General features: G+C 39.4%; 1 protein-coding gene across 4 annotated transcripts in view; it reads left to right on the forward strand.

Moving 5' to 3' along the window:
• Positions 1-25,667, forward strand: part of PDSS2 (decaprenyl diphosphate synthase subunit 2) — a 112,616-nt gene extending 86,949 nt beyond the window's left edge. Inside the window, exons 5-9 of one of the 4 annotated variants that reach the window (XR_005629613.1) lie at positions 7,944-8,117; positions 10,189-10,320; positions 13,829-13,864; positions 22,835-23,076; positions 23,114-25,667. Coding sequence is in view for 3 of the 4 variants with exons in the window: in XM_039727247.1 (XP_039583181.1) it covers positions 7,944-8,117; positions 10,189-10,320; positions 13,829-13,864; positions 22,835-22,993 (501 nt within the window). In the remaining variant the exon portion in view is untranslated. Of the gene's footprint in view, positions 1-7,943; positions 8,118-10,188; positions 10,321-13,828; positions 13,865-17,089; positions 18,178-22,662; positions 23,077-23,113 lie in introns of those variants that run through there. The other 3 variants (XM_039727247.1, XM_039727252.1, XM_039727258.1) reach the window with 3 other exon arrangements.
• Positions 25,668-26,382: the final 715 nt, after the last annotated feature.

The raw sequence follows: 26,382 nt of genomic DNA on the forward strand, positions 1-26,382 counted from the left end.
GACGTGTCCTTTCTTCTGGGTTTTGTCCTGGAGTGCTAGGAGTGTAGCCCTGTGTTCTTCTCCATCAGAAGTCACTGTGCACATATTTCAGAAGTCAGCATGGGCCAAGGTAATAGCTGCCAGTATTTCACAACAAATAATCTTGTATTTCGTCAAAGGCAATTGCAGATATTCTGTGTTATTGTTTGGCAAGAACAGTAGATGAAAATTGGTCAAATTTAGATGTAGGTATTTTTATCTTTACTAGAATATCTAGAGGCCATTTTTTAATTAGTCTTGCATGTTGGAGCAAAAAAGAGTTTTTTTCATTTTTTCATTTACTTTCAAACTAGAGTTTTTTTCCATTTTTTCATTTTATTGCATGTCTTAACATATGCAATAAAATCAGTAATTTAAAGCTGCCATGACCTCTACAGGTTTCATCATAGCAAGTTTTCAGTCACTGATGAGCACTCTGTATATGTGAGTATTGATTTTGAAGTCCACTGAGGTAGATAGATTCACTTCTAGTGGTGCTGTCTCACTTGCCTTGGAGACCTGAATCTCACGGTTCAGCAGGTGTTGTGTACTGAAATTGCAGCCCTGGTTTACTATTGCTGTGTTGTCATATGTAACAAATTGATACCATGGTAAAATGCTGTTCTCATGGGCTGCTGCTACAGCAGATGCCTGCCCTGATGCCTCTGCACCAAGCAACACACAGTGGGCACTGGACAGCAGTGCTGTGTTCTGGAGGGTGCTGCTCCCCTGGACGCTCTGTGTCTCTCCTGCTCTGCAGCAGCAAAGCCATGTCACTAAAACTGACCTCACTGAGGCGTATCTGTCATTTTGACTGAAGCCAGGGAAAGGAATGATCACACTGCCGAGCTGAGTGAGAGCCTCCAGGACAGCAGTAATGGCACACTCAGGAGCTGCCCATGGCCCCTGGGATGCATGGAAAGGATGGCATGCCTGGAGAGTCCTCTGGCACCTCTCAGGACTGGATCCTGGGTGGAAGTGTGGCAGGAGGACAGTGTTGGGAACCTGGCGGTGCTTCTGCACCTGCTGTGTTTAACCTGTGTATAAACTGACCTCAGCCAAGGACCATGCTCAGGGTTATATGTTAAAATAGATGACATCTTTGAGATTTTTGCCAAGTATAGTTCAAATGTTGTTTTCCATATTCCAGCAGATTTCTAAATATGAGTAGATTGCAGGTATATTTTAAAAACACTCATCTACTTTCTACTTTTTCAGGTATAGAGGTAAAGCTGTACAGGTTCATCTCATCAATGAAACTGCATTTCCTTGAAACCATGGCCCCTCTGTAAATGAGAAATCTTGTGGACTCATTTGGGTTACTGCCACTGCAGAAGATCTTTATATTTTCTTTCTTAATCATTCCTTTTCTATTTTCTGTTGCCTTACTGAAGCTGTCCACATGTGTGGATTGCAAGGGGAAGTGTGAGATAAACTTAAGTGCAGCTGCATGACATTTACCCTGCCCTGGCCCAGTTACAAATAGCAAGGACTTATTTTGTTTCAGTGACTATTTCTGTCTAAGGAGAGTTGCAAGTACACTGTACCCTTCCTAAGGGGAGCCCAGTTAACTCAAAACACAATTAGCGTGGTGCCGTAATAGAGACACTTACCTGACAGTGTCTGAAGTTCAGCCTTTGTAATGGGTAGTGTGTGGCTTCTGATGAGACCTACAACAAGGTGTGGCATCTGCTTCAATTTTCTCTATCTAGTTCTCTGAGAAATTTAGTTCCATGTTGTGCTGAGACATATCCCTGCTGCTCTCCCTGCACTCTTCTGCTGAGGCAGTGTCCCATTCATGTGCTGAACATTTCTTTAGCAAAGACTGGCAAATAGACTAGCTCAGTTGTTGATCTGTCTTATTTGTGTCCTTTGTGCATCTTCCCTCCTTCCCTAATTGCAATTTGATTGAAACAAAATTATGAACTACATTTCCCAGAGGTAAGACAAATGCTTTATTCTGCTCCACAACTAAATCTCAAATGTCAAACTTATTTTTCATTTTCAGAATAGGGCACAGGGATGCTAGTAATGGTATTTTCATTGCTAGGAATGTCCTAAATTTGGAAAAGCAGAAGGATGTCTTCTCACCTTGGTTTTTTTCCTCCTTGAGGCAAGAAAACTGTACTTCATATGTTAAATGTCCTTAATGCAGTTGTTTTAAAGCTCTTTAGTACCATAAAATGAACTAACTTAGCACCAAGTTGTTTTGAACTTCGCTGAATGTCTACCTGAATTGTAGACAAAAATACAAATTATCTCTGCAAAGTTAACCTTTCTTCTCTGAGACCCTAAGCTCATGTTTAAAAAAAAAAAAAAAAATTCGGTCTTCTTTGGATAACCCAGTAGGAAAGTTCAAAGAATCATTTGACCTAACAAGACTAACCTGGTTTACTCCTGAATATGTATAATGGATATAATTATTTGACAGCTCCATTACCACTTTTTTTCCTCTGCACAGCCACGTGCAATCCTACAGCTGTCCCATTTTAGTACATTCTGTTTGATCATGTTTCATCTTTTCTGCATAGGTAAATCATTAGATCTGTGTGAAACCAGGAAAGAAAAAGCAAATATTTAACTTTTCATCATTATTTGAAGTGACAATACAAACTATGAAGTGTAGGCTTTGACACAGCCTGAAGGTTAAGCCTTGTCACTCGTGTTCAAAGTAACAAACAGCTGCTGTGGTTTAAGATATTGCATTAGCCATATTAAGCTTATATGTTGGACTATAACCTGGAGCTGAAAGAAATATGATAAACTATTGCAGTTTTCTGTGCTAAATCCCCTCTCAGCCCAAAATTCTACAAATTAAGGACATTCTTCCCAGTTCCCACTTGCCTTCCATAAATCTAGGTCTAATTTGGGAGCAAAAATGAGCGCAAAGTTGAAAATTGTCTAGTCAGACCTTCAGTTGTGATTGTGGTTATCTGTTTTTAACAGAAAAAACCCATTGCTCTGAGTCTCTGTTTCCAGCTGTTAGGAGGCTGAAGACTTCTAAATTGTTTGCTAACTCAGAGAATACTGTCATATTTATAAACCTCCTCTGTTTTAATATTCCAGATCATTTAACAAATGCTAAGGGGAGTTACTTTAATATTCCTGTCAATTCACTGAGCCAGGGGTAAGAGATAAAAGAAAGCTCAAGGCCAAACAGCAGAACCAAGAGAGGGATTTCAGTGTCTTGGTTCCTGTGCTTAACCTTCTAGAATGCTCTTGTAATCGTAAAGTATGAGGGACTTTGAGGGGAAATAGCTTGGTTGGGTTTTGGCAATTTTTTTTTTTTGTCTTCAGAATATGTAGCTGGTGATAAATGTGCATTAACTAAGCTCATTATAGTGTCAACGTGGGGCTATTGTGTAAGACAGGACCATTCCCAACATGTTCTGTTGATGGCCAGAAGAGCTGTTAGGAATTTTTGATGCAATTTTGTGAAAGTTGTGCATAGCTAATATGTAAAATGAGTTTAAAAAATTAAGGCCTTAGTAGTGAGTACTCATTATATCAAACAGTGAATTAACAGGAATTTATTTTAGACCACGGTAGGGTTTTTAATGAAAATGAGTTTATTTTCCAGAAAAGGATGGTCTAGTGCAGTGAGCTGTTTGATGTTTGGTCCCTGGCCCTGCTTTGAGGAGTAATGTTTTGGAATACTGCTCATGTCCATCAACTGACTGCTATGAGTCTGTATTATAAGTAATGGATTTATTATTTTACTATAGAAAGTAAACCAAATATATGTTGAGTTATGTAAAACACCTTTTAGCAGAGCAGCAGAGCCAGAGCTTTCACTTTTTTAAACAAATGTTTTTGTTGCATGACTAAAGATAAGCATAAAATATGGAATTTCAGTAAAGAGCATCTGTGAAAAGAATAGGAAAATGTGTTTGGGGGAAAAAGAGCCTAGCTAGAAAGAAGACCAATGTTATTTATTTACTGCTTTTGTTCTTTTAAATACTAAGGTTTTCCAGAGAGATTTAAAAGTAACAGATGTGAAGAGATATTTATCTTTATGATAAGTTTACAAACTTTTCTTTTAAAACCAGGTGGTGTTGTTTTTACAGTGTCATGATAAAAGTAGTCAGTAGCTTGCTTTATTGACCCATTTTCGGACACCCTTGTTCTTCCCAAAGCAGTGAAGACAGATATTAATAGACCAATAAAACAAGCCCTGTCATGTTCAGCAAGCATGAATACATCTGCTGAAAGCTTATGTGAACCATGTGTGAAATGTTTTACAGGGTCTTGCTGCTGGTAGAGTCATTCATAGTTGCACTGGATTGTATTTATGTAAAATATAAGTTCTTGAACTACCTCATTTAAAACTTTGAATATGCAATGTAAAAATATTTCTATGTGTTTCTGTGGATTATTTGCCCATGGAGAACTGAACTAATGTTTGATATAAATGATTCAGACATTTGGATCATTTTGTGCAAGAGCAGATGGTTAAGAAAGAGCCGCCATGGTATGGAAATAAATGATAGGTTGTGTTACAAACTAGAGCTGAAGTTTAAAGTCTCTGACTTCTGCTCCTTCTTAGTTTTGCAAATGGGTTTGTGCACTTTTAAGACATATTTTTCATTCATATTTCCTTAATACATTTTCAGCTGAGCCTCATATAAGAATCTTCTTTGGTGAGATAAATCAAACTGTGCTATTGTAAGTGTTGCTTTTGTATTGGAGATCCTTGGTACTGTCACTGAGAGCTGCCCTTCCTGATGGTTGTGATCACATATTTTGTCCTACAGTTTAATTTTCTAAAAGTTTTTTGTTTCCTGAGGTGATTGTTTTAAACACAGTTTAAATCATGGAAGTAGTTTAATAAAAGAAAATCTCAACTAGACAATTTCTAACAAAGCAGTAATTGACCTTGCCAATAGAAAAATGGGAGCACCCTCAGCTGTTCTTCATTTCCCACTGGAAATGATGATTGACAGAGCTGTATTTGGATATTTTCCCTGTGCACTCATGCTGACATTGTGAAAACTGTCTCTAGAGTTGGCTGTTTTCTTCCAGTGATGGTGAGGGGTTCAGCTCTCTCCATGCACCATTCCTGCCCCTCTGACAGCATCAGGGGTGCTTGTGATCTGCACCCATTTCTTGGTGACAGAATTTATGAATGAGGTCAGTCCACAAGCATTAGTTAATCAAATGTCTGAGCACTGCCAAATGCAACTAGAATTCATTTGACTTTAGAGAGGTTTTATAAGAAAGTCTTAGGAGTCTTCTGGGCCAGCTAATGTCCACTTCTATACCCACTGCTGACAAAACAAAACAAAGCTTACAAAGCAGTGAAAATTTCTCTAGAAGTAGTAAGAGCTGTCATGATATCAGATTTTACAGCCTTTGCAGTCTAGAAGTAGTTTGGGTTTTCCCTTGATGTTTTTAAAATAGTGTTTAGATACTGTCCTACCTACCCTTGTAAGAATATGATGTGGTTGGCAGACACTTTATGTATAACATGAGAGTTAACCTTGGGAAAAAATTGCATTGTTGGAAAATTTTGCTGAAGAAAGGATGTGTCTGCCTCTGTCTTAAGCAGCAAAAGCTTTAGGGGTATGTGGTCATAAGAAGTTCTTTAATTAAAATCAGCTATATTCTGGCATGCAAGTTCATATGCTGAAGCACATCCATATGGACATAATACCTTTTTATGACTGGCTTGTTTCTGTAGCCCAGAGATTTACAATACTTTTGTTTTTAAGATTTCAGTCTTCAAAAATGTGTTCAATTCTCGTGGGTTTTTTGAAGTTAGATGCTCATTTTAGGTGCTTGAAGCTTTTACATAATGTTCATGTAGTGGACAGTAACTTTTTCTGCCATCATTTTCAATCCTGTTAATGAAATTGAAACTTGTTTAGGAATATATTTTGTAACAAATCATGGAATTAATTTTCTTGTATGCATTGAGTTGCAATGACTGTTTAAGCTTCTTCAATTCCTTCAGTTGATATTGGATAGTGTCTGCCCTTCTCTTGCTGCTCAAAGACTACAGAAAGCAGTCATTTTCAATTTATGGGTCTTCTGAAATATTTTGTTAACTTCAAAATTGTTTCAGGATACCTTTGTAGAGTATTTTTTTCTTAATTGATGTAAAACAAATGATTATAAAAATCACTGCCAATTTTCAGTATCATCCAGCGAATTTTAGTAAGTACTGTTTTTTCACTGAGCAGATTGGTTGTTAAGGAAAAGATTGTGTTTCGTCTTCCAACAGCTCCTGATTTTAAATTTAAAATAAATTGACCTATATCTAAATGGAAAAAAAAAGAGACTTGATATACGGGAAACTACTTGAATTAAATGCTCATTTTGACATTTTGCCAGTCATGGGAATTTGCACATGCTCTGGGCTGAGTTAAAATATTAAAACAAAAATACAGAAACAGAGGAAAGTTTAGGCTTGACTTTGTAAGTTGTCATATGCATAATAACAAACATGTGGTTTCACTGTTCTTCACTTTCCTTGTATAACTTAATAGTATGTCTGAAAGCAAAGGCATTTTGATACAGCTCTGTGTTACTTGGCATTGCAGAATTCTCCTACTTTTTCCATTAGTCTCAAATTATCCTCTCCCTTGTAACACAGCACTTCTGGGTGATATCCATAAGGGAGGAAAATTAGAGCTGAACGGATGGATTCTATTTCATTTGTTACTGATTTCATGACAGATAATACCTTGCTAGAAAACTATAGGGTCACACAGAATTACTTCTTGCTCATTTCTAAGTAATTTAATTGACATAACTTTGAGGGAAAAGGTTTGTGGTGTAAGAGGGGTTTTTATATTACTCTGTTAAAGAATATCTTTTGGCTTACTGTGCAGTACAGATTTAGGTGAAGTAAGTAATTACAAAATTTTAAACATTTTTGTGCTTTTTTTTCTGTAGCTTCTCATTACTGATTTTATTGTTTCTAAGCAAAACAGCTGTGATCTTTTCTGTTTTGAGGGTTTTTTTTCCACCCTCCTTAGAGAGTACCTAAAGGCATGACAGTATGTGAGACAGATTAAAGTAATGTCTAGCTTTGAAGACATGAGTGAATTCGTAGCATATTAACACCTTATGAGTCAAAGAAATGGCAGCTGAATTTCGATTTTGGGAGGAAGTATTTCATTTGTGTTAATTAAAACACTGTGGAAAGTAATCCAAATAAATACATTGGATACAAAATATTTTGAGACAGGTTGAGCATCTCTGACCCTACAGTCAAGGAGGTAAAGTTCAGTAGAGACATAACTGACTCTGTCAGCTCCTGAGAAATTTAATTAATCCTTGACACTTCTAACCTGCAACTTTATTTATTTTTTAATACTTTCCTCACCCTTAATATGGGAGCAGAAGAAGTACAAGCCCTCTCTCATGGCCCTTCATTTTTTCAGTGCAGTCTATAAGAATTTTCAACACCTGTTATAGTTATTTTTTTTTCTTGACTACAAAGGAGAAATTGTAGGGACTTGTCAAGTTTGTTTGGAATTGTTGGTTCTTGGTAACTGGGAAGGGGCTGAAATGCAAGTGTACTCTGGAGGGGTTGGTTTGCTTTTTTGGTTTGTTTTGGAGTTTTGGTTGTGGGTTTTTTTTTCTCGCCAGTCCCTCATGAGGGCTATAGTTGGCTGTTAATGTTCAGTGTGATGATACAGTAATTAAAAAAATATTTATATTTAATCTATTGACAGCTCCATATATTTTGCACTGTACTTTTTTAGAGGAAAATGGAAAATGTTTTTGTTTGAAACAGCCAATATATTTATTCTGATACTTTCCTCTGTTCATCCCTAAAATTATTTATTTGTCACCACGGCACCCAGACTTTGTTTTGTTATGTAGTACATGTTACTCACCCCTGCCACACTATTAACTTCTGTGAGCTGACACATGCAATTTTGGTGTTTTCATGTCAGCCTTTGTTTCCTTTTCAGGAGAACTGCCTCACAGATGACATTGGCATATCTAGGTGGAAGGAGCAGGTTTTCCTGTCACACAGTGCCTTGCTGGCCAAGAGCTGCCAGGCTGCAATGGAGCTAGCAAAGCACAGCCCTGAGATCCAGGACATGGCATTCCAGTATGGGAAGCATATGTCTATGAGTCATAAGGTACACCTTTTTCTTTTGTTCTAGGAGCTTAAATATAGAAGGAAAGGCTTGTAAGATGTGTTGCTCATGCGCTCTGTTGTATACTGCATGACTTATACTGTAGACTTTAGCCAGCAGGTGAGTGTTGAGAAATTTGACTGCTGTATGGAGTGAGATGTTTGCAGAAACTGTTGGTATGAACAGAGCTTGTGAACTACCAAGATCACACTCCTGGCAATGGAGTTCATTACAATTAAAGGCTCTGTTAACTTCCTTCTAGCACATCTTTCTGCAGCAGCTTAAAACTCTGCCTTCTCTGTTCCTTCATTATTCCTAAATCCACTGTCCCATTAACAGGAGTTGCAGGAGGAAACATGTCACAGACTATGTTGAATTGGAAGGGATCCACAAGGATCATCGAGTCCAACTCCCAGCCCTGCACAGAACCATCCCCCAGAGTCACACCCTGTGCCTGAGAGCATTGTCCAAACACTTCTGAACTCTGTCAGGCTTGGTGCTGTGACCACTTCCCTGGAGAGCCTGTTCCAGTGCCAAACCACTCTTTGGGAAAGAACCTTTTCTAGTATCCAAGCTTAAACCTCCCCTGGCACAACTTCAGGCCATTCCTTCAGGCCCTGTCACTGGTCACCACAGAGAAGAGATCAGTGCTTGCTGCTCCTGTTCCCCTCACAAGGATTTTGATGACTGCAAGGAGGTTTCCCATCAGTCTCCTTCAGGCTGAACAGACCAAGCGACCTGAGCCACTCCTCATACTGCTTCCCTTCAAGGGCCTTCATCGTCTTTGTAACCTCATTTGGACACTCTCCAATAGTTTCATACCTTTCTCGTATTGTGGTGCCCCAAACTGCCCCCAGCACTCGAGGTGAGGCCATCCCAGAGCAGATCAGGACAATCCCCTCCCTTGCCCGGCTGGCGAGGCTGTGCCCTCCTGGCTGCCAGGGCACTGCTGGCTCATGCTCAACTTGCTGTCAGCCAGGATCTCCAGGACCCTTTCTGCAGCACTGCTTTCCAGCCTCTCATTGCCCTGTACATAATGTGTTGGGTCTTGGCTGCTGCTGTGCAGAGATTTGTGCTGTGAGTCTCAATTGTCTGCAGCAGCATGGACTGAGCCATATCCCCTCTGAATAACCTGCTGTGGATGGAACTTCTATAGAGGGCAGCTAGAACGTGAGGAGGTCGGTCACCATATCTGGACAGGAGCATCCTACACCTCTACAGCAGTAGGATTTCCTGGACCAGGTCTCTGACCTCCACTAGAAGACATTGAGTCTGCAGCTGGAATTAGTCCAGAAGAAGACACAGATCCGCTTCTGCTATATTGCATCACTTGTGAGGTTAGATGTAGCTTGAGACAGGCAGACAGACCTCCCATCTGCCTCAGCTGGGTTGATTTATGCAGTTTCTAGTTCCTACAAGAGAAGGAAGTGGTTTTATAAAGCACAGTTTTACTGCCACAGGAATGCCACTATATGCTATTACTAAGTACAATTCTACCAGTAAATTACTTCAAGTGCAGTAATATCCTTAATATTCTCTATATGCTTTAATATTAATATATTCACCATTGACACATAGTTGTGTATTAAGGATTGCATAATTTTCATAGAAAACTTCTAGCTATGTAGCATTTGCTTTGTCCTAAGGAAGGTCATACTGTATCTGCTTCCTCAGGTACTCAAAAGTAGAATGTAATAGTCTGCACAGATGAAAACCTGATCTTCTTTCCACAAAAGACTGGATCATTCTCTCCTTTACATTTTTTCTGTTTCTTGCCACTCCACAGTCTCCTACCTGGCTGTGTCCCATGGCTTGCCCAGCTCCGCAGGCTGTCCTTTATCTGTGTCTTTGCAGACTCTCTTGCTTCTCTTTACCACATCTTTCCACCACTGCAAGGCTTTCAACATCTTTCTATCCCTCCCCCAAACTTGAAAAAGTGCAACCAGAGTACAAGTGTCAAAGTAGGAAGTGGTGAGTAGGTGTAGAATCAGGATGTGGACCTCAATTTGAGGAGTGGGTGGATACGTATAGACTGTTCCTGGGAACTGAACGTGTGTGTGTTCTTCTTTTCCAGCTACATTCGGACCTGCAGCCATTTGTTAAAGAAACTTCCAGTGACACCATGGCCTTCAGTTTAAATTCTGCTCCTGCAATCCTTCATCAGGAATTCCGTGGAAGGGAGGCATGGCTTAAACAGATTAGAGAGGTAAAATAAAGCTCTGTTTAGAATTTCCTGGTTTTGCCATTTGTTTATTTCTTCCTATCGATACTTTCATTCTGCACAGGAACTTAGAAATTAAAAAAAGGTTTCCCTGTGCTCTGTGGTGCTTAATACCTCTCACATCCACACTTTAAACAAGGGGAAATGTAGGGACCTGACAGTCATGCTCTGTCAGACTTCTGTGTATCAGTGTAACAGGCAGATTCATTTGCGTGGAGCATATGTGTGTTCCTCTGCACTGCTTGTGCACTCCCACGTCTTAGTAAAGCTACTTTCACTGGCAGCTTAAAGTAGAGAACTTCAACCATCACTGTGGTTGAAAGGTAGGCACACATTTCCTTCTGCCAAATTATGCTGGGAATAGTAATTTTCAATGGAAGGGGAAAGATCCATGGGGCTTGGCGTTCTTACCACCACAAAATAATTTGGAGATCTAGCTGTCTGGTATCCTTGTTCTTAATTCTCTTATTTACCTATTTTTTCCTCTAATTTTTACATGAGGAAGGCAATAAGAATAAAATAACTACATGGTAACTGCCATGTACCACAGCAGGGTTCAAGTCCATGAATAGCTCCCTAGATGTTGCTGAAGCACAAATAGAAAACTGTAGAATACATCAAGAAGGGAAAGGGGGAGGAGGAAGCACCAAAATGGCCAAAATTAAGTATTCTGTTGAGTTCCCACATCAGTTGGACATGTTTTGTCTGTCTAAACAACAGTGATGACTGCCGTTTGGAAATTCATGCTTGTTGTTATACAGTTTGTTAGAAAGGCTGCTGCCTTCAATAAGAAGCTGGCTCTGTGCAAGCAAATTCATTCAAGATGTGCTTGCTGATGGCTCCTTTCTCTGCTGGTTTGAAAGCAGGAATCAGGTGCAGGATGTGGAATATAAACCTCTGCCTAGTTCTGTCTTCAGGTACTGCAAGCAAGAGACATGGTCTCTTCAGCTGTGAGATTTTGGGAGGTGTGTGCAGAATCTACAGTTCTACAGTTGTATAGAGTGGGGGGACAAGAAAATGAAGCAATCCTATTGCCACTTCGAAATTAGGGACTAGTGGTTCATAAAGCATTATGAGGATTTTTGGAATTCAACAGTCACAAGGCTCATATGAGAGTTGAATGTAAATGGATTTGGAATATTGCAGTTGGAGAATAATGGCATTTCCACAGCACAGTGTATAAAAGCTCTGAAACAGTTTCCCATCTGCAGAATCCAGAGGAGGTTGCAGGACTCCAGGAGTGCTGTCTGTCTGCTTACCAAAAATGGGCATTATGGAAACAATGAAGGAGTTCTGTGTGAAAAGGGTGGGGGTGCCAAGTGACATGTACTATGCAAAAGTATTTGCTACCTACTAGTACAGCTGTACTTCATACATTTATTTATTATACACATACTTTATACGTGGTATTTACTATGCTACCACTACTACCAACTTCAATAGGGAGCACCTAGTCCAGGAGCCTTTCTTGACTTGTGCTGGTTTAGAGAGGAAAGTTATCTTTGATTAACTACATGCTCTTTGAGATATCACCCACAGTCACATTCACTAGGTGACATTCAGTGTAGGCCAAGAACTCAAACCAGAGACTTTCTCATGTTGGCAGTGCTTGTAAGGGTGCACTCATAAGCCACCCTCTCAAGCAATGTGATTTGTGTGGTTTTAATAGGTAAAGCACATGCAGTGCACTCAGGCCATGTCAGAAGCTTAACCAGTTGAGCAAGTCTGATGTAAAAGGTAAAAAAACCATCTGTGTGTCTGAGATGAGGGTCAGAAAAAGTTAGAGTCAAAGTACTACCGTGAGGATAAAAAAAGGAAAGAAAGCAATGGTGCAGTTGTAGTAAAGAAGGCTTAGGAGACAGATTGTATGAGGTTGCTGCCTGGAGGAGCACAACAGCCATTGACTTGAGTGCTTGACAGGAGCAGGTCATGAGAAAATATTCTTGCTGTTGGTAATGAGAATAAGCACAGGAGGAGGCACACTGAGCACACCTTTCCTGCTATTGCTGCAGCTGAAAAACATCTTCCTCAAGCATGTTGTCAGATTCTTTGCTGCAGTGTGAATCTGCATATAGGCAACCACTTGTTAAGGAATATGTTTCTGGTTATACAATATAACTACTAGATATATTTTGAAGAAGCTGTAAGATCCAATCAGGTGAATAAAAATTGACAAATCAAAGAAGATGGGAATATACAAATAAGGAAGCAGTAATTGGCAGTGGTTTTGCTACTCCCAAATGCTATCAGTCTGTCTTCTTAACATGCATTCCAGAAAAGCTGGCTCCTGAGAAGACTAAAGAGAGAATCAAAGGGGTTTTGTGGATCAATCCCCTTTATCCTTCAGAGGAATCAGTTCTGTTATCTACTGTTCTCCTTCATGTTCAGTTTGTTTAGTCTCTCATCAGTTCTTTTCTCTATTCTATATTTCCTCCTTTACAAAAATTAGGGGTTTTTTTCAAGTCTGGGCCAGCTTGGCAACATCTCTTGGAAGTTGTGCTTGCCACATGGTGTTCCTCTTCAGTGCAGGTCTCAGCTCTTCTCGTTAGCCCAGTTTTCTGCTCCTTTGGGCTGATCTCTGAAGTCCCCACAGAGGACATGGAGAGGCAGCAGTCCTAATCAACATCTTTTCAGGAGACACATTGCAGAAGAATTGAGATTTGGGGTCTTCCCTTGAGGAAGCTAGAGAGAAAGAAACAGGTTATTTTTTTTCCTCAATGAATCTGGAAAAAAAAGCTGGAGTTGGATGAAGTGATAATGGCACATCCAGATCAGACCTCAGGGGAGGGTTTTCAGTTTGGTTAAGTGCTAATGCTCTGGTTCTGTCAGAGCACAAGTGACAAGGACATCTTCTACATCATTATATGACAAAATTCAGAAAGTTGGACAGCATATTTGCCTGCATCTGGGCAATAAGGAATTTAAAATTTGTTTGTATTTCTTTCTGAATGTATTAGGAATTACAGGTTGTATTCATCTGTTGCTTACTCAAAAGGTGATGCTGATACTTAAATCAAAAGCACCTCCAGCCTGGTAACAGCTCTGACAGGGTCCAGCAGCCCCTTTTGGGAGCTCTAGACTATTGCCTCATGCAAGCCAGTGTAAGTATACAGAGAGTTCTCTTTAAAGGAAGTAAATCCTGTTGTTGCTGATAGGAAGTAGAGTTTATTACAGAATCTCATGGGAGAGATTAATTAATGCAAACAGCAAGATTTCTTAAGACCGAAACATTTTGGATTCACCAAATGTTTAACTACAAATCATAATAAAAAAGCCTAAAAATTACACTGAGTATCTGCAGCTCTCATCTGAAACAGAACCATGTTGTGTAAGCTGGTAACACATTTGGTTGTATTTTAGGGTTTTCTGTATCAGATTCCTAAAGAAAGTAAGTTATGTTCAAAGTAGTAGCTCATTTAATTGCATTTTTATTCTTGTAATTCTGGTTTGTAATATGTAGTGTCTGATAAAAAAAAATCTCTTTCTTTTTAAGGCACAAGGAAAAGGAAACATTATGGACTATAAGAAGGTTGGTAAATTATATTTATATCTCATTTTTAATATTTTTAAAAATATTTTCAAGAATATTCTTGACAGCTGAGAGGTACTTATTAAAGCTAGGTTGTAAGGTGTATGTGTGTATATGGAGGGAGGGAGAATGGCTCCTGCAACTTCTTGATTTTAAAAAGCCATAAATAGACAGCTGTACTGTAACTATACAATGTAGCTATTTAATAATAGTAATTTAATAATGTATCTAATAATAGTAATTTAATAATGTAGTTATTGAATTATTATTTTTACTGTCATTTCTCCCACTTATTTCCCCAAACTCAATTTTCAAACCAGCCTTCTGATGGCTTTTGCTGGTTTTTTTTTCTGGAGTCATTTGCAGGTTAGATCCTATCAGTGGTCTCTCTCTATTGGTAGAGTACACTGCTAATTTTTTTTTTATCTCTCCTTTGTTCCATGCCATCTATTAAAAATATACACATACAATAATTTGGTTTCTTCCAGTCCCCATTACAACTTCTAGCTTTCCAAGACTGTATTTGCTCCTTCTCTGCAATAAAAGCAGACCTGAACTAAGTAGCTTTACTGGAAGTAGCTGGGACACCTTGAAACTCTTAAGGGGCTGCAGGAGATGGCTCACATGGTTAAATATTGAAGCACACTCGTGGTGGATAGAGGTGACACTGTGTCCCCAGCTCACTGAGCATGAGCCTGACTGGTTCTGAGTCTTAAGCAGATCATGAAGTCCAGTCAGTTTTCTCCAGCATCAGTGGGAAATAACATATAAATATATAACTATACATATAAATTACTGAGCCACTTGCATGATTGAGAATTGCTTCTTGAAGTGGGGCCTGAAGAGTGTTACAGCTCAGACTGATTGCTGCTCATATGGAAGGCTAACACACAAGTACAGGTCAGATTATTGTAATTATTCTGTATTGACAAAAATTACAATTTGGATTATTTAAAAACCTCACTGCCCTTCCTTCCTCTTAGAATGGCAGAGGGATCTCAACTTACTTTGCCATTTAAAATCATTGTGCTTTTAGGTTGTTCTCTACACCAGTCACAGTTGTATCAGTTTTCTTTCTTCTAAATCACCACTGAGGGCACCAAATTTATTCTTCAGATGTGTCTTGGGGACACTCCTGTGAATATTTAAGCTAGGTTACTTTTGCAAGTCCAGAATGAGTTTTCTCCTTTAAATTGTTATAATTGTGTTCCACAATTGTCATTTTCACAAATCCACACAGTGTAATTTCCATACATTGAAAAGAAAAGGCAAAGGGGAAGGAAAAGCATCTAAATTTGCTTTACTAAATCAAACATTTGTCAGACTATTCTGTATTTTGACTGAAATTGTTTCAGATCTTGGATCCTTCACATGAAATTTAAAAACTTACATTATGCTTAGGCAACTTGGACACTTGAATAAAAGGTAAAGAAAGAGAGAAAACCCTTCAAGTTTTGTATTTTGAGCAATTGGCTGCTACCAGAAAGCACATGATTTTTGCTGGTTTTGGGTAATTATCTCTTGCACAAGCACAGATATTATGAGGTGAATGATAGTGAAAAATTGTGCATTATTTTTGTGAGTTCAAACAACTTCCAGCTTTTTTTTTTTTTAGAGGTCAGTTTCAAAAGCCTAGGCTATCATATCCCTCTTTCCTGTGTCTGTTGGTTTAAAGTAGAAGTGGTCATTAGTTATATCTATGCTAAATGAACTCAGGAACCTGTAGCTGTCCCCAGCAGAATGACTTGACCAGCACGTGCATACAGCCAATTAGAGGGCAGGTTGTGCTGTACAAATTAGTATTTTTTGCTTTTTGCTGTGTCGTCTTTCCTCTTCCATCACTAGAGTCACATTTTTGCACATTGCACAGTCTTTTCTTCTCAGCATCACAGTCGCTTCTCATCTTTCTATTCCGTTGATACAGTTACTTTAACATTCCTAATCAAATCTTGTGTCTCTTTGAGCCTTCAAAATATCTCCTCTTTAGTTTTGTAAAAGCGAAGCTCACCAAAATTAGTTGTAGAACTTCTGAAAAATTTGATTATTTTTCTTCTTTTAGTTTTTATTATGAACTTCAGTGCCACTTAATTGAGATAAAAATATTATTTCTTAGTTAAACTCATATGTATACGAAAACTTAAGAAAGTTTTGCTTGCTTGCTGCACTTTCAATTAAAATAATGAAAATACATTTGAGAAATTGAGTTCCACACATTTAACATGCCTTCTTAAAAGGCAAAAATTTTATTTCAATTTTGAGACTGCTTAAGAATTCTGAATTGTTCTTTTGGTGCATGTTATATGAAAATGGTACCCCTGCTTTTTTTCACTGACAAAAAAATGCCTGTGTCATACTAGCAAGTTTGGTCAGGTCTCTGGCACAAATATAGAAGTGAAATGCTTTCTGTTAATTTGATTAGGTCTGAGACTGCCAGGTCAATAAGGTCGCTATGTTTTGCAAAATTTTTTAGGGATTTTTCATCTCAGCTTTATTGAATCTTTTTATCAGAAGGATTTTTGATATTGTCTGTGTTCTGAATATATATTTATTAGTCACATTAGTGTCTGAGTGTTTTACTCTGTTTTTTCCTATGCTATCACACTGCATCCAGACAAATTATTGATCCATTGCTGTGTTGTTTGAGAGTCTCTTCCAGAGATGAAAAAATTCTTTCAGCTGTTTTTGTGGTGTTTCTCAGATAATACAAGGGAAAGTACCAGTGTAAGGGACAAATTTCATGTATGTGATGGAAAGAAACAGCAACTTTCCTGTCCCACTCATATGTATGTAGCAAAAATCTCAGACTTTTTAAAATCAAGAAGCTGTTATCCATGTTGCACATACCTTGCGTGCAAGATAAGCTGTGTAATTCTCAAACAACAAATTGAGAGTCTCAGTTTAATTGTTACTACCTGATAATATTGATTAAAAACTCTCTGCTAAAGCTGAGGCCTTAATGGTGCTTGGCATTTTACAAGCTTGTTAAAGGAGTGTAACAAAGGCTCAACTAGTAGCAGAAATAAGTAAGCTAGGAGTAATTCTTGTTTTCTGGCCAAGGTTGTAGAAAAATTATAATACTAAATAAATAAATCTTGTATTTTGCAGCCGATGACTGTGCTATGCAATGATTTGTTACTTTTCTAAATGCAATATCCAGAAAAGATAAATTCAAGTGAAAGAGGACATAGCAAAACTTTTCTTTTTTTTTTTTTTTTTCCACTGTAGCTTTGTCCATTTGCTCTGCTGTCTGTTATAGAGGCCTTTCATCCAAACTGGCATGGAAAGTATGGCATAGTCTGCCATGGAATGCTGTGACATACTTTCTTGGTTTGTGTATGAAATATTGTGCACTGCATCAACACCAGGAGCTGAGTTTGTACAGTGCTGGAAGGCATGAGTCAGGATGGGGCAGATCCAGCTGTTCATACACTGCATGGCACTAAAGTCTTGACTTCCCAGATGGTGGCAAAGAGAGAGAGAGAAGAAGAATGGGAAAGGTCACATTTGGTTACAAGGAGGTTTCTCAGTGGTAGCCTACTGCCATGCTGCTAATAAATAACAACAGCACAGTGCCAGCCAGAGATGCTGGCTGCGGGTCTGCAGCCCATGGGGTAGGGGACAGTCATCCCATGGCTTTGTTACCATGCCAGGGAGTCACCATGAGGTGTGTCATGGGACTGTAGGCCACAGGCTGCTCACCCTCTTGCTTCTGAAATGCAGCAGAGAGTTCAAAATAGAGGGTTGTTGTCTGTAGATGCCTATGACTCTTGGTTTTGCATGAAGATTTGTCTTGTTTGTTTTGGAGCAACCACTGCTATTAGCTCCTTTTGTTACGTGTAATAAAAAAACACAGCATAGTCAATGGGGCTTTTTAGATGTGTTAGCAGTACAAAAGCATTCAAAACCATTCACATGAAGCAATTTTCTTATTTTTTTGGAATTAATATCTGAATTATCAAGGTGCATATCCAGTACCAACAATCAGTTGCATCTTTGTTTGTAATCAGTGGGTATTTTCCCACTTCTTTGGGGTATAAATCCAGCATAACTTTTGTTTCATTTAAGCAAATAATATGTTTTAACATAAATATGAAGTTGATTGCTTGTGTGTGCTAAGATGAGAATTAACAAACACTATTTGTATTAGTGGGATTTAAGAAAATTATGCTTTTGGGTAAAGAATCTTCACAACTGCTGTTGTTTAGATTTAAAAACTAGTGGGTCTTGTTAAATTCATTGTGAAAGAATAGAAAGGCTTTAGTGTCCCTTCCAAAATAATAAAGAATCTGTACAATCAATCAGTGTCTCAGGATGGGTTGTAATTATTTGGCAGAGTATTATAAGAGCTGTGTAACAGTAGTGTTCCCTGTAAGCAGTTCCTTTCCTGTTGGGGACAACCCTCCCCACATTTGGTCTCATCCTATATATAGTGGGTGTTTCCATTTGAAGTAAAAAGAAATTTTTTCTGTTTGTCAGATGAATAAAGATATAAATTCTACTCTATTAATGGAGGCTTCTGCAGGGCATTTGGGCCCTTTGTACAGAAAAAGTTTCGCTGAAAATACTTGATAAATACTGCCCCAGTTTCAGCTGGCATATCATGCTGCATATAGCAAACAAAACATTTTAAAAAATAGACATTAAAAAAAATTATATCCTATGATGGTATGAAGTCATGCAAATAAATGGTTGTCCAGGGTTTTTTTGAGAAGCAAGAGCTCAACCCTCTGTCCAGCCACAAGAATGGATGCTGAAACATTCCAAAGTACTTCTTTAGAAAACAAAGAAAAAATTTGACAAAATTGATCTACTACCTATGAAATATGTCGATACTTTTTTAAGGTTAATGTTTCAGCAGTCTAAAACACCAGTACTTATTAAGCTTGCTGTTTCCACAGAAGGGAAAACAAATTTAGGAAAGCCAGGGCAGAACACTGCAGACATTTTGAGCATTATTCCATCACTTGGCCATTGATCAATTTAGATTTTGAGTTCTGGAGTTTATTTTTATTTCAGCAAGTACTGTGTACTTCAGAAATGTAGAATGTTTTAGCTCACTTCAGGATCAGAGAGAATGAATGATATTCATAGATTTCAGTAGATAACAAATTTTCTGGTTTAGGATCATCCATTTAAAACAATGTCAAAAAAATCTGAAGTTACTTTTGACATTTTGCCACTGAAATAATTAGTCCTGCGTTGGAGGAGGAAAAAGAAAATCAGGAATTTCAATGCTCTCTTTCTCCCTTTGCATATAAAGTCTATTACAGCCAAAATATTCACCACATATTCAGTGAGTCTTCCTGCCCCACCCTGCCCCCGATTTGTTGCTCCCTACAGGCAGCGCTGTGTGAGTCTTCTTTCCTTTGGCTCATGAAGCAGAAATGTCTCAACAGAGAAGCCTTGAAATTAGTTGACTTTGTACTTGAACACCTGCTTAGTTTTTGACTCCTTTAGTTCTTCAGTCTCCAAAATCCAGCAGTTCCTAGCTTTCCTCTCTGACCTCTTGCTGCCCTCAGACCAGCTGTTCTGTCCAACAGCAGTCCAGAGCCGCTGGCCTGAAAGGCAAATCCTTCCCTTCTGTGGTATGGATGAGAAGCCCTCCCTTTGCCTTTTTAAAACAAACAGACTGAGAAACGTGGTACTTTGAACTCTCCACAGAATCATGCAGTAATGGAAGCTGGAAGGGACCTCTGGGGATGTCTGGTCCAGCCTCCCACTCAAAGCAGAGCCAGTGTGGGTTTGCTCAGTTAAGTTCTGAGTTTATCTGCAAGGGCACAGATTGCAGACACGTTATGGAGGAGATCATGTCTCATCTGAGCCTCAGCTTGGCTGCACTATTGCAAGACTATTCTTTAAGCTGAATTTAAATAACCAAAACCCAGTTGGTGATTTTTTTCAGAGTCTTGGCACTTGTAGAATGAAGTAAGGCTTTAATGCCAATGGTCTGAACAAAAGCTTAAAAGCAAAAATGCAGTATTCCAGCATATCTAGCAGTTCAACTGGAGAAAAGTGTAGCTAAACAATCTGTGTTTTGACTTGTATTCAGTTTTAATTACTGAATATCATTCTGAAGAAGGTTGTGTGGATTAAATTGTTCCTACAAGTGGAAATATGCACAAAATTAAATACGCCATATAAGTAGAGACTAAAAGAGCAGATTCTTATATTTAGAAGAAATCAATGAGGCAGCTTAACTAAAGTTTATAAAGTAAAAAGTAGAAGCAGTAAATGTTGCTTTTCTATTCATTTGCTGTGAAAATCAGCTGTTCCTATCCAAATTTAAAAATAATGCATCTACACTGGATACATTGATTTTTTTCTTCTGTGCCCTTAGTTTATGAAGTTCATTACATAAAATTATTGAAGCTCAAAATCTGAGAGAGAGAGTCGGAAAATGTAACTGTAGTATAACCAAGAGTACAACTAAAGCCTTTAATTAGGGGGCTTTTGCATGCAGCAGGGCTGGTTTTTTCTTCTGTGGCCTTAGTTTGTGAAGTTCTTACATAAAATTATTGAAGTTCAAAATCTGAGAGTCTGAAAACGTAACTGTAATATAACCAAGAGTACAACTAAAGTCTTAAATTAGGGGGCTTTTGCATGCAGCAGGGCTGCTGAAGCCTGGTTTGTTACAGAGTTGGTTCCTGTATTTCTTTAAGAACTTTCCCACTACAGCAAGTCGTTTGTACTTCTTTTTTCCCTTTTTTTTTTCACAACCCCTGCTGAGCTAGAGCTAGTGTGTAGTCTGGTTAGTTCAGTCTGCTTTGCCTCTGTGTATGCTTATTTGAGCTGACCAGCAGCTTCTGCAAACGGAATACAAAACAGGTACGTTTTTGAGGCCTATAAATTGTTCATTACGTAGAATGATCTCTAACTGAAAAGCTTGCCATATAAGCAGGTATTTTCCATTTTGACATTCCTTGAGCTTCGCTGGGAAACATTCAACAGCGGATTAGTCTGATTTTTGTGTAGTGCTTCCTCTGCCTATAGTTTGGCACGAGCTTGGCGATTGTATTGGCTTCAAAGCAGTGCATGTGTTGGAGAGCTTACACAAGACAGGCGTGTAAATGGATTGTGCCCTTGTGTCAGGATTCTCCCCCTTTCCAGACTCTGCTCTTTCAGCTAAGTCATGGTACATACATATGAACATATATATGCCTAAGCCAAGCTTCTCTGGCTTTTCACCAATTTGAAGACCTTCTAGGAGCTATTGTCTTTCCTGTTTACATCCCAGTATATGCTTCCATGAGTATTAGATTTATGATAATGCTTTTTAATAAGCTTTAGCAAATCAGCAGAGTTTGCTTCAAGATGTGTGGGGTTCTACTGCCCCACAAGGCTGTGCCTCAAAGAAGAGGAAGGGACACCTTTGCACACTGCTAGAGCACCTCATCTCACCTACCCTCACCTTTGCTGCAGAGCCCTGGAGATGTGGCTGATTCCCACTCATTAGAAGACATATTGAATTAGCTATGTGATGCATTTATGCCTCAAGGCAAGTTCCTTTCCAGCACACAGTGCAGGAAGATTCCAACTGAAGAGGAGAATAAAATTTTTATGAACTGGGACTTGAACACTCAAGTACTGTAATATGCTTTCAGCTAATTTCATCTTTAAATACAGATAATGAATCCACTTTCAGATAAGAAGCGTCATTCATTCCGTATGATTGCAAGTATGTATAGAAAGGGGATGACATACAATCTAGTCATATATAGGGATTTTTCTTAAGATATGTGTGTATATATATATATATATATATATATGATTTAAACTGGATAGGTAGAAACCATAGTGATGTATTTTTTAAATAATTTGGGCACTGAGCTGTGAAAACATTGGTGAAAAACATGACTTAGGAAACCCTGTATAGTTTGTTACTGTAGGTACCTGTATCTAAGAAAAGCCTTTTTTTAAAAGAGCTGGTGCAGTGATGTAAGACAGTTGTGAAAGCTGTGTAGGGCGTGTTAAAGGTCATGAAATGCTGTAAAGCTTTTAGAAAAATCAAATCCCAAAGATCCACCTGGCCTTTGTTCCCAGGCTCTTGGATGAGGCATCAGGCTGGAATTGGTCTGGGAACACCTGCATTTTAGAGTAGAAAATATAATAGTGTTTCATGACAGTCTCATTATGCTGTTCAAAAAAAAATACTAATTAAAAAGAAAAAAGTCCTTAATAAAAGCTGTTTAGAGTTCTGCTAAGTTCAGGTATGGGTGAAATAACATGCTTTACTTTGTCAATTTTGTCTGTATTATTTTATAGGAAATTTTACCCAGCATTTACCCAAGTTTTTAAGGTGCCAAATCTTTCCAGCAACCTGCTATGAAATGTCAGTTATTCCATGAAAGTATTCTCTCTCATATGGTGTGTCACCAAGCCTTTGTCAAATTCTCTAGCCTTATTGATAAGATGGAGGTTGCATGAGTTCAGTATGATAGTTTACCACATTTTACTGACAAAATTTGCTTTTGTCCACTATGAGCAATGTAATTGCATGGTCTATAAATAGAAACCCTTATTACAAAACACAGTCGTTCCACCTGTGTCGTCCTGTGCTGGTTTCTGAAAGCAGGGGATGGAATGGGTGTTCACAAAATGCAGGTTTTCACTGCAGAAAACAGGAGTGTGAGCAAATGGCTGCTTTGCCAGTTCCGAACAAAAGCTCTCAGGCGGTGGCTGAGGTATGAAATGTTCAGATATTTAAAAATTTAATTTTATTTTTTTAGTTTAAGCGTGCCCTTTGGAGATCAGCATCTTTCAGGTGATAAGTAACGGGTGGTGTGGTTTCCATTACACAGTTTCGCTGCAGTGGGGAGCTAAACAGAGCAGCTGAGAGGATTTAAGGGCTTTGTCTGATGGCTTTGGCTTTGCCTTTACCTCGGGAAGAGGCGGCGGAAGCCCTGTGCTCCCAGAGATAATTGTGCACGGCTGAAACGCCCCCCACACCGATGTGCCTGTGTTTTCCAACAGCTGCAGGAAGCGATCAAGGCTGGCAAAGGTGTCACTTCTGCCATCGACCTCTGCCGCTGCCACGGAAACAGAGCGCTGGCAGCCCTGGAGCGATTCCCTCCCTCGGAGGCCAGGGACGCCTTGGCCAACATTGTCTACGCCGTGACCAGGTTTCCCTGACCTGCTGCTCCGGGACGAGCGTCTCTCCCTCCACAGGTGGAAGCAGCCCGGCGGGACCCCGGTGCCGCCTCACGCCTCCACAGGTGGAAGCAGCCCCGGTGCCGCCTCACGCCTCCACAGGTGGAAGCAGCCCCGGTGCCGCCTCACGCCTCTGCCCCCTCAGCCCGTCCCGGCAGAGGAACGCGCGCTCGCCGCCGCCGCCACCAGCAAAACTCGGGAGGGGAAAGAAAAAAGGTCACAGACGGTTTTCGCTTGTCGTGCCAGAAGCGCACTTGAGGCTGCACCGGTAGAAATAATTAATGAGTCCCGTTTCCGTGACCTCAGCAAATGGACAGGAAATAAGGCGGTATTGATTGGGCAGCAGCGGGGACGGCGCCAGGGCGGAGGCCGGTGGTTTTCCTGCCAGAGGGAGGGATGGATGGAAGGGCGTGAAGATCCAGGTGTCACGAGAAACCCGCTCAAACCTGCCCAGAGAGAGTGAGCTGCCGAAACCGGGAATTAACATTCCCTTTTCCAACGGGAAGGGCAGTTTGGGGGATTAATGGGGGAAAATCCCTCTCTGTCTGCACGCAGTTATGTCTCCTCACACTCTTTTTATGTATTCAAATGTAAAATTACCCTGTGCCTAATGAGTTCTGTATTTGAGAAACTTGCTGAGAAAATGTGTCAAGCATGGTAAGTAGGAGCTTTAAAATATTTAATCAAATATTAATTTGGCTCTGTTAAGGGAACTGAGTGCCTGGAGTTTATACTGTGCCTATGTAAAATGTTGCTCTGGGTCAAAGAATGAGGTTTTTCCAACTCTTCTGGGGGAGGGAATATCCCTCCCTCGGATCCAGCAGTTTGTTTCAACAGAGTCTTACACAAAAGAATTTCCTATGTTTGTGACACTTGTGTTAATTTAAGCCAAATAAATGTTAATTTGTAAGGCTAGACATCAGCCTTTGGCAAAAAGGAAGCAGGAATGCTCCTCTGTGAGTAGTCATTGCACTGAATAAAATGCAGAAAATACTGGAGAAGTTTTGAACCTCAGTTGTTGGATTTTCAAGTCCAATTACAGACAGCTTATAAGGTGTATCAGAAACCTGCAATTTGAGACCGTCTCTGTTTTGTTCATAGGAGATGATTTTTGTGGTTTGCACTCGTGCAATCTGAGAATGCCGTTGACAAGAAGGCTGAGTTTACATAAATGATCTAGATTGAGACTCAGCTACCTTTCTTCCTTCTGTGGTGTAATTACAGCCCAATCTGGAGACAGCTAGCACAGCAAACAGATTTCATTACATCCCTCACTCAAACACTAAGTGGAGTTATTTCTGTTAAATTCTCTCCTCCCTCCTTTTCCCCCTGTGCTCCCTCCCTGCCACACAGCTTGTTTGTCATAGATCAGAGTGTTGCATTCCACCAAATGCAAAATATAAATAAAAACTCTGTTCTCTAAAAAATATACTGAAAATATATCCTGTGTAGTGTACATAATATTCTGTGTACATTCTGCCCACATTATACCATGATATTTTATGTATAATAAGATTGAGTCCCAATCTTTGTTTAGGAGCAGCATCCAGAACTCAGGACTCACTTTGTTCTGGAGAATGGCTTCAACACCAGACCCCTTCTTACTTACACTTTTTCTCTTTCCTGCTCTGGCATTTTCTTTCTTCCCAAGACTGGAACTTCTCCCTGAGTTACTTTTGTTACTGCAGCAGAAAGGCTGAAGACAGAAGAGAAGCACTGAGAATTGTGGTTTATTCCAGGCAGTTACCCATTAAGTTCCCTGAAGTTGTAAAAAAAATGTGCTTGAAAGAACTACCTAAGTTCAACCAGAGTCACATTTCAGCTTTCTTTGGCTCTTGTTTTTACATATTACATGAAGTAAGAGCCATTCATCATCTTTTCTTAGTCTTACATCTATGTTAATTGGTTCATAATTATTTAGGGCTGCAAAAAACTTGGGTTGCTGGAGATATTCTGAGTCACTTCACCTCAGCTGTGTGAAAGAAACACCAAACATACCACAAAACTGTGTACACCTCGCTTATTTTTTCATGCAGATACAAGTTTTTATTTGTACTTGTTACCAATAAAGGGAAATCCCCAAAAATTAATGACTTTTTTTTGGTATTTTTATCACCACAATGTTCTGATTGCTCTTAAATAATTAAACCTTAATGTTAAAAAATAGCAAACAAACAATGTGAATTGTCCCTTATCAATATTATCAAGTAATCTTATGTTTAAGGTATTTGCCTGTAATTCTTCAGAAGTTTTTGTTGTCTTGTTTCCTCCAGGTAACCTATAAGCAAAATATTGTATTTGTCTGTCAGACTCTGGGTGAACTAGTCATTGCTGTGTACTAATGTACTCCTCACACAGTTTCTGAGCAATGTGTAACCTTAGGGCTGTTCTGGTCTGGTCATGGTCTTATTTTTGTCTCCTTGGTTCCTTGTCCTCACCTACCTCTAGAGCAGGTCAGGGGGAGGGAGGCCAGTGGACTGAGGAAGGCATTCACACCATTTTACTTCAGTCACCCACCTACTCAACCAGACATTCCTGCTGGCTGCTCCTCTGGGCTTATCACCACTATGGAATTGCTGCACCATTCCACAGATGCACAAAATACAGGACAAGGTCCCAGCTGCTTTTTAAACCAAATTTAAATAAAAAAGTTATCCTGATCTACTGCATCCCACTTGTGATGGAGTTAATTTTCTTGGCAGTATCCTATGCAGTCTCGTGTTTTGGATGTGTAACTAAAACAGCGTTGCTCACCCACTGTGCTCAGCAGTGCTTGCACACTACCAAGGCTTTCTCTGCTCCTCACTCCAGCACCCACTGAGGGGCTGGCTGTGGGCAAGGGGCAGGAGGGGGCACAGCTCACCTCAGAGATAGTCTGTGCTGTACAAGATCGTGCTCAGTAATAAAAACTGGGGATGGGGAGGGGGGATGTTCCAGGAGTCTGTTGGCTGGGGACTGTCAAAAAAGTGGTAGTGATTGCTTTTCATGGTTTTGTTTTCATTTTTTCCCCTTTTATCTATTAAACTGTCTTTAACTCAACCCACAAATTTTCTCACTTGCTCTTCTCTGGGGTAGAGTGTAGAGACACTTCTCTTTCTGTTAATTGTTAGGGATTTTTAGAAGAATCTACTAAAACTGTGTCTTTTATTGGTGGCATCAATTTCAGTTTCCCACAATATTTTTGACCTTTAGGATTGTAGCCTCAAATTGCTCCAGGAACAGAAGTAGTTCAGTAAAAAGCTCTTTCTCTTCTCATCTGAGGATCTCCTTACCCCCACTCATGCTCACTAAGCTGAAGCAAGAGGAAATACCAAGGGGAAGTATGCTTTAATCATAAGGCACTTCAGTAGACTACCTTTATATTCTTCAAA

The sequence above is a fragment of the Passer montanus genome, unplaced genomic scaffold (assembly GCF_014805655.1).
Source record: "Passer montanus isolate IOZ18808 unplaced genomic scaffold, ASM1480565v1 scaffold11, whole genome shotgun sequence".
Classification (NCBI taxonomy): domain Eukaryota; kingdom Metazoa; phylum Chordata; class Aves; order Passeriformes; family Passeridae; genus Passer; species Passer montanus.